Source organism: Tetrahymena thermophila (assembly GCF_000189635.1).
Source record: "Tetrahymena thermophila SB210 genomic scaffold scf_8254674, whole genome shotgun sequence".
NCBI classification, from domain to species: Eukaryota; Ciliophora; class Oligohymenophorea; order Hymenostomatida; family Tetrahymenidae; genus Tetrahymena; species Tetrahymena thermophila.
This window is the reverse complement of record NW_002476440.1, coordinates 193,395-205,282: the sequence shown is the minus strand read 5'-3', so window position 1 is coordinate 205,282 and position 11,888 is coordinate 193,395. Positions and strand designations below refer to the sequence as shown.

The 11,888-nt window shown below is 18.8% G+C and overlaps 2 protein-coding genes across 2 annotated transcripts in view; one reads left to right on the top strand and one right to left on the bottom strand. All coding sequences in view use genetic code 6, as the record gives it.

Moving 5' to 3' along the window:
* TTHERM_00748930 (transmembrane protein, putative) overlaps positions 1-6,472 on the top strand; it is a gene marked incomplete at both ends in the record, with an annotated part of 9,232 nt that extends 2,760 nt beyond the window's left edge. Inside the window, 14 exons of the mRNA XM_001013568.2 lie at positions 510-599; positions 818-907; positions 1,140-1,229; positions 1,785-1,874; positions 1,964-2,053; positions 3,489-3,578; positions 3,829-3,918; positions 4,194-4,283; positions 4,566-4,655; positions 4,950-5,039; positions 5,324-5,413; positions 5,697-5,786; positions 6,086-6,175; positions 6,448-6,472. Coding sequence (XP_001013568.2) covers positions 510-599; positions 818-907; positions 1,140-1,229; positions 1,785-1,874; positions 1,964-2,053; positions 3,489-3,578; positions 3,829-3,918; positions 4,194-4,283; positions 4,566-4,655; positions 4,950-5,039; positions 5,324-5,413; positions 5,697-5,786; positions 6,086-6,175; positions 6,448-6,472 — 1,195 coding nt within the window. The remainder of the gene's footprint in view (positions 1-509; positions 600-817; positions 908-1,139; positions 1,230-1,784; positions 1,875-1,963; positions 2,054-3,488; positions 3,579-3,828; positions 3,919-4,193; positions 4,284-4,565; positions 4,656-4,949; positions 5,040-5,323; positions 5,414-5,696; positions 5,787-6,085; positions 6,176-6,447) is intronic.
* A 986-nt stretch (positions 6,473-7,458) lies between these two features.
* Positions 7,459-11,888, bottom strand: part of TTHERM_000746910 (tetratricopeptide repeat protein) — a gene marked incomplete at both ends in the record, with an annotated part of 8,809 nt that continues 4,379 nt past the window's right edge. The window contains 15 exons of the mRNA XM_012797010.1: positions 7,459-7,483; positions 7,533-7,622; positions 7,885-7,974; positions 8,231-8,320; positions 8,504-8,593; positions 8,846-8,935; positions 9,088-9,177; positions 9,360-9,449; positions 9,681-9,770; positions 10,005-10,094; positions 10,305-10,394; positions 10,628-10,717; positions 10,951-11,040; positions 11,262-11,351; positions 11,590-11,679. Coding sequence (XP_012652464.1) covers positions 7,459-7,483; positions 7,533-7,622; positions 7,885-7,974; positions 8,231-8,320; positions 8,504-8,593; positions 8,846-8,935; positions 9,088-9,177; positions 9,360-9,449; positions 9,681-9,770; positions 10,005-10,094; positions 10,305-10,394; positions 10,628-10,717; positions 10,951-11,040; positions 11,262-11,351; positions 11,590-11,679 — 1,285 coding nt within the window. The remainder of the gene's footprint in view (positions 7,484-7,532; positions 7,623-7,884; positions 7,975-8,230; positions 8,321-8,503; positions 8,594-8,845; positions 8,936-9,087; positions 9,178-9,359; positions 9,450-9,680; positions 9,771-10,004; positions 10,095-10,304; positions 10,395-10,627; positions 10,718-10,950; positions 11,041-11,261; positions 11,352-11,589; positions 11,680-11,888) is intronic.

Here is an 11,888-nt window from a genome sequence, read left to right as displayed (position 1 = left end):
AATTTTTTTTCATTTTAATTTTCTAAAAAATAATTAAATAAATAAATCTACCTTTATTATAATTAAAATTAATTAATTTTCTGATTTAGATTAAATTAAAACAAAAAAAAAAAATTTTTTTGTTTGTTTATGTTTTAAAACATCTTCTTCCATTAACAATTTCGTTTTATTTAAAATTAATTTTGTAAGGGTATATCAAAAACAGTAATTTAAATAAATATATAAATCTTTAAAATATTTATAAAAAATTAAAAATTAACACTTTACCTTTAGTAAAAACAGTTTATATATTTTGGATTGTGATATTTTTAATTATAAAAACTAATTAAAAACAATAGCTGTTTTTTCTTTTTCTTTTTATTTTGCTTGTTTTTTTTTATTCTTTCTTTTTTAATTTAACTCACCATTTTATTTTAAAATTTTGCCTCTATTATTAATTAATCTTATTATTTCATTTTTTCCTTCTAATAAACTATTTAATTATATTTTTTTCTTATATATTTAAAAAGTGGAAATTAAATTGGTGTAATGGGTGCATTAAACTTAGGTTCTGGCTTAGCAAAGTGCATTAATCTCTCCAATTTGGCACTTGAGCTTTGGTAAAAACAGTTTCTTTGTTTTGGATTGTGATCTTTTTAATTATAAAAACTAATTAAAAACAATAAAACCCTTTTTCTTTTTCTTTTTTTATGGTGCTTGCTTTCTTTTTTGTTCTTTCTTTGTTAATTTAACTCATCATTTTATTTTCAATGTTTGCTTTTATTATTAATTAATAATTTACTATTTAATAATATTTTTTTCTTTTATATTTAAAAAGTTTCAATAAAATTGGTGCAATGGGTGCATCAGGCTTAGGTTCTGTTTTAGCAAATTGCATTAATCTCTCACATTTGTCACTTGATCTTCGGTAAATACAGTTTATTTGTTTTGGATTGTTATATTTTTAATTATAAAGCTCTTTTTTCTTTTTATTTTTATTGTGCTTGCTTTTTTTTGTTCTTTCTTTGTTAACTCATCATTTTATTTTCAACTTTTGCTTTTATTATTAATTAATCTTATTTATTGTTTCATATTTTTTCTTTATTTTTTCCTTCTAATTAACTCTTTAATTATATATTTTATCTTCAATATTTAAAAAGTTGCAGTTAAATTGGTGATAAAGGAGCATCATGCATAGGTTTTGGCTTAGCAAATTGCATTAATCTCTCAAATTTGACACTTGAGCTTATGTAAAAACAGCTAGTTTATTTTGGATTGTGATATTTTTAATTTTAAAAACTAATTAAAAGCAATAAAGCTCTTTTTTCTTTTTCTTTTTATTGTGCTTGCTTTTTTTTTGTTCTTTCTTTGTAAATTTAACTCATCATTTTATTTTAAAATTTTGCTTCTATGATTAATTAATCTTATTATTTCATATTTTTTCTTAATTTTTTCCTTCTAACTAACTCTTTTATTATACATTTTTTTTCGATATTTAAAAAGTGAAAATTAAATTAGTGATAGAATAGAATAGAATAGAATAGAAATACTCGCACATAAATATGCACTCAGAATAACTCTTAAATATAATATTATAATAGATTTAAAAATATTCATTTATTTAATTTTTTGTTGTATTTATTATGTTTTTAGGTACCTATATTTTTATAATTTTTCATACTATAGTAATTTTTCTATATGTTGTTTAATTATTATTAATTAATCTTATTATTTCATATTATTTCTTCATTTTTTCCTTTTAATTTACTATTTAATTATATATTTTTTCTTCAATATTTAAAAAGAAACAATTAAATTTCTGGAATGGGTATATTATACTTAGATTCTGGTTTAGCAAATTGCATTAATCTCTCAAATTTGACACTTGATCTTCGGTAAAAACAGTTTATTTGTTTTGGATTATAATATTTTTACCTTCTAATTAACTCTTTAATTATATATTTTTTCCTCAATATTTAAAAAGTCGTAATTAAACTAGTCATCTAGGAGCATCATGCTTAGGTCGTGGTTTAGCAAATTACAATAATCTCTCAAATTTGACACTTAAACTTAAGTAAAAGCAGTTTATTTGTTTTGGATTATGATATTTTTAATTATAAAAACTAATTTAAAACAATAAAGCTCTTTGGAATTTATTTGATTTATTTAAATCTTTTTTATTGGCTAATGTTATTTTATTTATTAATTTAAGAAATAATTTTTAATTTAAAAGTTTATTCTATTTGATATTTATTTATTTAAAATTTACACAAATTTATTGTAAAAGTAATAGTTATTATTCGCAAAAATTCAAATTAATAAGCAAGTATCTTAAATTAAAAAGATTAGTTGTCTTTAAAAAATTAATTTGATCATAAAAAAGTGGCTAAAAATGATAAATGAATATTAAATGTTTGAATAAAATAATATATGTTTTTTTATTATGTTATATTTTGAAAAAGTTTTTTTAACCTAAAATATAGATAGATAGATTTAATTATTATTTTATATTTATAAATATAATTCTTATTTTTGTAAGTTAATAAATAAATAAAAAATTAAATTTACTTAAATAATATACTTTATTCTAGCGATTTCACATTATCGTTACTTTTATATCCAAAATCTCTAGTTTCCATTATATTTTTAAGTACATATTTAAAATAAAAATATTAAAATTTAATAAATAATCAATGTTAAACTAACTTTAAAGTGATTTTTCTTGCTAAAAGCAAATTTAAAAATTCATATAATTTATTTGTTTTTTTATCCACTTTTATATAATTCATTAAATTTCGATAAATTGTTATTCAATATTTTAGAAAAATAAATATATGATATAGTAGATTAAATATTACAACAGATTAGAAGAAGTAATTATTTATTTTTTTATTAAAATACTTTAAATTTATTTTTAATAATATAAAAAGTTTTAAAACTCTTCACTTTTATCTCATAAGGTTCTCCATATTAACCTGACGTATATTTAATTTATAAATATTATTGTTATTATTATTGTTATTAAAATTTTCTAAATATTTAACATTCAGTTATTTAAAATATTATTTTTCTAATAGAAATTATCACCTAAATTCATTCTATTAATTTATTTAAACAAATGTTTTTTCAGTTATTTTAACTGAATTTTCATTTTAAATTCTTTAAATTCATTATCCATTTTTTATTATTTCATATTTTTTATTCATTTTTTACTTCTAAAACTTTTATTTGATAAAAACAGTTTATTAGTTTTGAGTTTTAATATTTTTACATAAAAAAATAAATTTAAAACAATAGAACTCTTTTAATTTGTTAATTAGTTTTTTATTTGATTTGCTTTTCTTTTTCTTATTTATTCTATTTGTTTTTTTTTTATCCTATCTTTGGCTTAACTCATTTTTTTATTTTCAACATTTACTTGTATTCTTTATTAATTCATTTCTTACTATTTCATTTTTTCCTTCTAAATAGCTAATTAATTATATTTTATTTCTTCAATATTCTAAAAGGTTAAATTAAATTGATTATTAAGGTACATCAGTCTTAGGTTCTGCTTTAGCAAATTGCACTAATCTCTCAAATTTGACACTTGATCTTCGGTAAAAGCAGTTTATTTGTTTTGGGTTGTGATATTTTTACTGATAAAAAATAATTTAAAACAGTATAGCTCATTTAATTTTTTTATTAACTTTTTATTTGATATAATTTTCTTATTCTTTTTTATTTTAGGTTCCTAAATCATCTTTCTAAATTTAACTTATTTATTTTTTTAGTTTCAAAATTTATTTTTATTATTTATTTATTAATTTATTCCTATTTATTTCATTTTTTTCTTCAATATTTAAAAAGAAACAGTTAAATTGATGCAATCAGTGCATCAAACTTAGTTTCTGCTTTAGCAAATTGTTCTAATCTCTCGAATTTGACACTTTATCTTTCGTAAAAACAGTTTATTTGTTTTGGATTGTTATATTTTTATCTTATAAAAATGAATTTAAAACAATATAGCTCTTTTAATTTATTTTTTAGCTTTTAATTTGATTACTTTTTCTTTTTTATTCTACTTGTGTTTATTTTTATACTATCTTATTAATTCAACTCATTTTTAGTTTCAGCATTTTTTTTTATTATTTATAAATTTATTTCTTTTTATTTCATATTTTTTCTTCATTTTTCCTTCTTATAACTAATTAATTAAAATTTAATATTCAAAGTAACAATTAAATTGATGCTATCGGTACATCAGGCTTAGGTTCTGCTTTATCAAATTGCAGTAATCTCTCAAATTTGGCACTTTATCTTGGGTAAAAACAGTTTATTTATTTTGAATTATGATATTTTTACTTTTAAAAATGAATTTAAAAGAAAAAAACTCTTTTAATTTGTTAAATAGCTTTTTATTTGATTTACTTTTCTTTTTTATTTTACAAGTTTTTTCTTCTTCTATGTTTATTTATTTAACTCATTTTTTTTAGTTTCAACATTTACTTTTGTTTTTTATTAATTCATTTCTTATTATTTCTTCATTTCTCCCTTCTAAATAACTAATTAATTAATTATTTATTTTTTCTTCAATACTTAAAAAGTTTAAATTAAATTGGCAATTAAGGTACATCAGCCTTAGGTTCTGCTTTAGCAAATTGTACTAATCTCTCAAATTTAACACTTGATCTTAGGTAAAAACAGTTTATTTATTTTGAATTGTTTGTTATATTTTACTTATAAAATTGAATTTAAAACATAAAACTATTTTAATTTTTTTTTGCTTTTTATTTGATTTATTTTTCTTTTTGTTTTTTATTTTATTTGCATTTTTTTTCTTCTATCTTTCTAAATTTAACTTATTTTTTAGTTTTAACATTTGCTTTTATTATTTATCAATTAATTTCATAATATTTCATATTTTTTCTTCATTTTTATTCTTCTAATTAACTAATTAATTGTATATTTTTTCTTTAATATTTAAAAAGGTTAAATTAAATAGGTGCAATGGGTGCATCAGACTTAGGTTCTGGTTTAGGAAATTGCATTAATCTCTCAAATTTGACACTTTATCTTTAGTAAAAACAGTTTATTTGTTTTGGATTATGCCATTTTTACTAAAAAAAAATGAATTTAATACAAAACAACTTTTTTAATTTTTTTGATATTTTTATTAAATTTACTTTTCATTTCTTTTTCATTTTACTTGTTTTTTCTTCTTTTATCTTTCTTAATTTAACTCATTTTTTTATTTTCAACATTTGCTTTTATTATTTATTTATTAATTCATTTCTTATTATTTCATATTTTTTCTTACTAAATAACTAATTTATAATATATTTTTTCTTCAATATTTAAAAAGTAACAATTTAATTAGTGCAATTGGTGCATCAGGCTTAGGTTCTGGTTTAGCAAATTGCACTAATCTCTCAAATTTAGCACTTGATCTTAGGTAAATACAGTTTATTTGTTTAGATTGTGATATTATTACTTATAATAATGAATTTAAAACAATTAAACTCTTTTAATTTTTTTTAAAGCTTTTTATTTGATTTACTTTTCTTTTTCTTTTTATTCTATTTGAGTTTTTTTCTTCAAAATTTGTTAATTTAACTCATTTTTTTTTATTTTAACATTTATTTTTATTATTTATTTACTAATTTATTTCTTATTATTTCATATTTTTTCCTTTTAAATAACTAATTAATTATTTTTTCTTCTTCAAAATTAAAAAGTTACAATTAAATTGGTGATTAAGGTGCATTAGGCTTAAGCTCAGCATTAGCAAATTGCACTAATCTCTCAAAATTGACACTTTATCTTTAGTAAAAATAGTTTATTTATTTTAGATTGTGGTATTAATACTTATTAAAATGAATTTAAAACAATATAACTAACTCTTTTAATTTGTTTATTAGCTTTTTTATATGATTAACTTTTCTTTTTCTTTTTTATTCTTTTTGTTATTTTTTTATTATGTCTTTCTTAATTTAACCCATTTTTTATTTTTAATATTTGCTTTTACTATATGTTTATTAATTCATTTCTTATTATTTCATATTATCTCTACATTTTTTCCTTCTAATAACTAATTAATTTTATTTTTTCTTTATTATTTAAAAAGGTTAAATTAAATTGGTGTAATAGGTGCATCAGACTTAGGTTCTGCTTTAGCAAATTGCATTAATCTCTCAAATTTGGAACTTTATCTTTAGTAAAAACAGTTTATTTGTTTTGGATTTTGGTATTATTACTTATAAAATTAATTTAAAAAAAAAATATATCTTTTAATTTGTTTATTAAACTTTTATTTGATTTGCTTTTTTTTTTTTTCTTTTTATTCTATTTAATTTTTTAGTTTTTTAATTTTATATATAAAATAAAAGAATAAACTAAATCAATGAATCATAATAATTGAAAGTAAATAGCAAGTTTCTCAAATCAAAAAGAATAGTTGCTTTTAAAATATATTATTAATGATGATAGACAAGTAAGTGCTGAAAAAAGATGAATAAATATAAAATATCTGAATAATAGAAAAAAAATAATATGCTTTTTTATATAATATTTGTAAAAAATATTTTATTTTTTGAAAAGATTCATAATCTAAAAATATTTTTAAAAATAAAATGTGTATTTAATTTAACATATTATTTATTTTTCCAATTTTGCAAAATTTGCAGCCTTCAAAAGATACGGTGAATCATGTAGAATTTGAATATATATATAGTACCCAACGGTACTGCCTTTTTCAACATACAAATAGAATACATATGTAGAGTATTTATAAACCGCATTGGTTAAAATAAAAAGTAAAATTTGATTTCTCCTTAAGGTATTAAATCATGGTATCTAATTAATCATGATAAATAAAAAATAGATAGAAATATGATTAATGGATAATATTTAAGATTAAAATATAACTGGCATATAAAAGGTTGGAATTTATATAATTTAATAAGATATAATAAAATACTGATAGTTTCAAATGATTTGATCATTTTTGGAAAAATTGAGAGTTGGATTAAGAAGAATTAATTTATTTAAGTAAATTTAATTTTTAAATTGTTTAATTTTTATAAATTATTTATTAGCCTACAAAAATATGGATGATATTTATAAATATAAAAACAATAATAAAATCTATCTATCTATTTATTTGTATTTTAGGTTAAAAAACATTTTCAAAATATGATATAATAAAAAAACATATAACATTCAATTATACAAGCATTTAATATTTATTCATTATTTTTTAGCTACTTGATTATCATCAGAATTCTTTTTCAAAGACAACTAATCTTTTTGATTTAAGATACTAGCTTATTGCTTTGAATTTTTATAATTAATTCATTTTGCTAAAACTTTTATAATAAGTTTGTGTTAAATAAATAAATATAAAATATAATAAATTATTAAATTTAAAACTATTTATTAAATTTATAAATAAAATAATATTTAGAGGAATAAAAAAGATAAAAAATAAATCAAATAAATTCAAAGACCTTTTTTGTTTTATATTCTTTTTATAGTTAAAAATATCACAATCCAAAACAAACAAACTGTTTTACCTAAGGAAAAGTATCAAATTTGAGAGATTAATGCAATTTGCTAGACCTTAACCTAAGCCTGATGCCCCTATTGCACCAATTTTATTAGAACTTTTTAAATATTGAAGAAAAAATATATATCCTTAAATAGTAAATTAGTAGGAAAATATGAAGAAAAAATATGAAATAATAAAATTAATTAATTGATAATAAAACAAAAGTTAAAAATAAAATGATACGTTAAATTAATAAAATAAAGAAAGAAGTAAAAAAGCTAGCACAACAAAAAGAAAAAGAAAAAAGAGCTTTATTGTTTTAAATTAGTTTTTATAATTAAAAATATCCCAATCTAAAACAAATAAACTGTTTTTACCCAACGTTAAGTGTTAAAGTTGAGAGATTATTGCACTTTGCTAAACCATAACCTAAGCCTGATGCACCTTCATCACCAATTTAATTGTAACTTTTTAAAATTGAAGAAAAATAAAAATTAAATAGTAAATCAGAAGGAAAAAATGAAGAAAAAATATGAAATAATAAAATTAATTAATAATAAAATCAAAAAGTGAAAATAAAATGATGAATAAGTTAAATTAACGAAAAATGAACAAAAAAAAAATAAAGTACAATAAAAAGAAAAATAAAAAAGAGCTTTATTGTTTTAAATTAGTTTTTATAATTAAAAATATCACAATCCAAAAAAAATAAACTGTTTTTACTAAAGGTAAAGTTCCAAATTTGAGAGATTAATGCAATTTCCTAAACCATAACCTAATCCTGATGCACCTTCATCACCAATTTAATTGCGACTTTTTAAATATTAAAGAAAAAATTGATAATTAAATAGCAAATTAGAAGGAAAAAATAAAGAAAAAATATTAAATAATAAGATTAAGCAAGCACAATAAAAAGAAAAAGTAAAAAGAGCTTTATTGTTTTAAATTAATTTTATAATAAAAAATTACAATCCAAAACAAATAAACTGTTTTTACCTAAGGCTAAGTGTCAAATTTTAGAGCTTAATGCACTTTGCTAAGCCAGAACCTAAGCCTGATACACCTTCATCACCAATTTTATTGGAACTTTTTAAATATTGAAGAAATGATATTTCATTAAATAGTTAATTAGAAGGAAAAAATAAAGAAATAATATGAAATAATTAAATTAGTTAACAATAAAAGCAAAAATCAAAAATAAAATGATGAGTAAAATTAACAAAGAATGAAGAAAAAAAGTAAGCACAATAAAATGAAAATGAAAAATGAGCTTTTTTGTTTTTAATAAGTTTTTATTATTAAAAATACCACAACCCAAAACAAATAAACTGTTTTTACGCAGCTTTGAGTGTCAAATTTGAGAGATTAATGCAATTTGCTAAAGCAGAACCTAAGCCTGATGCACCCATTGAACCAATTTAATTTTCACTTTTTAAATATTGAAGAAAAAATATATCATTAAATAGTAAATTAAAAAAAGCAAGCACAATAAAAAGAAAAAAGAAAAAAGAGCTTTTTTGTTTTTAATTAGTTTTGATAAATAAAAATATCATAATACAAAAAAAATAAACTGTTTTTACTCAACGTTAAGTTCCAAATTTGAGAGATTAATGCAATTTGCTAAAGCAGAACCTAAGCTTGATGCACCTTTATCACCAATTTAATTGCGACTTTTTTTAAATATTGAAGAAAAAATATATCATTAAAAAGTAAATTATTAGGAAAAAATAAAGAAAAAATATTAAATAATAATAAAAGAAAAAAGAGCTCATTCTCTAAAAATTCAAAGATGGTAAGCCCTTATAGTTTTTAATTATTTTTTTACAATTCAAAATAAATAAAATGTGTTTACTTAAGGTAAAGATTCAAATTTGAGAGATTAATGCAATTTGCTAAACCAGAACATAATCCTGATGCACCTCCATCACCAATTTTATTGGAACTTTTTAAATATAGAAGAAAAAATATATAATTAAATAGTAATTAGAAGGAAAAGATAAAGAAAAAATATGAAATAAGTAGATTAATTAATAATATAATGATGAGTTAAATTAATAAAGAATGAACAAAAAAAAGCAAATACAATAAATAAAAATAAAATAGAGTTTTATTGTTTTAAATTAGTTTTTATAATTAAAAATATCACAATCCAAAATAAATAATCTGATATTACCCAACGTTAAGTGTCAAATTTGAGAGATTTATGCAATTTTTTAAACCAAAACCTAAGCCTGATGCACCTTCATCACCAATTTAATTGGAACTTTTTAAATATTGAAGAAAAAATATATCATTAAATAGTAAATTAGAAGGAAAAAATGATAAAAAAAGTATTAAATTATAAGATTAATTTATAATAAAATGATGAGTTAAATTAACAAATAAAGAATAAAAAAAAGCAAGCAAAATAAAAAGAAAAAGAAAAAAGAGCTTTATTATTTTTAATTAGTTTTTATAATTAAAAAATATCACATTTAAAAAAATAAACTGTTTTTACTAAAGTTAAAGTGTCAAATTTGAGAGATTAATGCAATTTGCTAAATCAGAACCTAAGCCTGATGCACTTATAGCACTAATTTAATTCTAACTTTTTAAGAATAAAAAATAAATAATTAAATTTTAAATTAGAATGAAATAATAATAATGACAAAAGTTGAAAATAAAATGATGAATTAAATTAGCAATGAAAGAACAAAAAAAAAAAGCAAGCACAATATAAATAAAAAAGAGCTTTTTTGTTTTTAATTAGTTTTATTATTAAAAATATCACAATCAAAAATAAATAAACTGTTTTTACCCAAAGATAAGTGTCAAATTTGAAAGATTAATGCACTTTGATAAACTAGAACCTAAGCCTAATGCACCTTTATCACCAATTTAATTGCCACTTTTTAAATATTGAAGAAAAAATATATCGTTTATTAGCAATTTAGAAGGAAAAAATGAAGAAAAAATATGAAATAATAAAATTAATTAATAATAAAATGATAAGTTTAATTAATAAAAATAGAACAAAAAAAAAGCATACAGAAAAAAAAGAAAAAGAAAAAAGAGCTTAATTATTTTAAATTAGTTTTTATATTTAAATATCACAATCCAAAACAAATAAACTGTTTTTACAAAAGGTAAAGTTCTAAATTTGAGAGATTAATGCAATTTCCTAAACCAGAACCTAAGCCTGATGCACCTTCATCACCAATTTAATTGCTACTTTTTAAATATTGAAGAAAAAATATATCATTAAATATTAAATTAGAAGGAAAAGATGAAGAAAAAATATGATATAATATGATTCATAAATAATAAAATAATGAATTAAATTAACAAAGAAAGAACATAAAAAAGCAAGCACAATAAAAAGAAAAAGAAAAATGAGCTTTATTGTTTTTAATTAGTTTTTATTATTAAAATATCACAATCCAAAATAAATAAACTATTTTTACTTAAGGTTAAGTGTCAAATTTGAGAGATTAATACACTTTCCTAAACCAGAACCTAAGTCTGATGCACCTTCATCACCAATTTAATTGGAACTTTTTAAAATTGAAGAGAAAATATATCATTAACTAATAAATTAGAAGGAAAAAATGAAGAAAAAATATGAAATAATAAAATTAATTAAAAATAATATGAATAATTAAATTAACAAAGAAAGAACAATAAAAAGAAAAAGAAAAAAGATATTTATTATTTTAAATTAATTTTTATAATTAAAAATATCACAATCCAAAATAAATAAATCAACTGCTTTTACTAAAGTTAAAGTACCAAATTTAAGAGATTAATGCAATTTGCTAGACCAGAACCTAAGCCTAATGCACCTCCATTACCAATTTTATTGGAACTTTTTAAAATTGAAGAAAAAATAAAAATTAAATAGTAAATTAGAAGGAAAAAATGAAGAAAAAACACGTAATAATAAGATTAATTAATAAAAAAATGATGAATTAAATTAACAAAGAAAGAACAATAAAAAGTAAGCACAATAAAAATAAAAAGAAAAAGAAAAAAGAGCTTTATTATTTTAAATTAGTTTTTATAATTAAAAATATCACAATCCAAAATAAATAAACTGTTTTTACTAAAGGTAAAGTGTCAAATTTGAGAGATTAATGCAATTTGCTAAACCAAAACCTAAGCCTGATGCACCTTCATCACCAATTTAATTAGAACTTTTTAAAATTGTGAAAAAATTTATCATTAAATAGTAAATTAGAAGGAAAAAATGAAGAATACTAAATAATAAGATTAATTAATAATTAAATAATGAATTAAATTAACAAAGAAAGAAGAAAAAAAAAGCAAGCACAATAAAACGAAAAAGAAAAAAAGAACATGATTGTTTTTAATTAGTTTTATAATTAAAAATATTGGGAGGGGG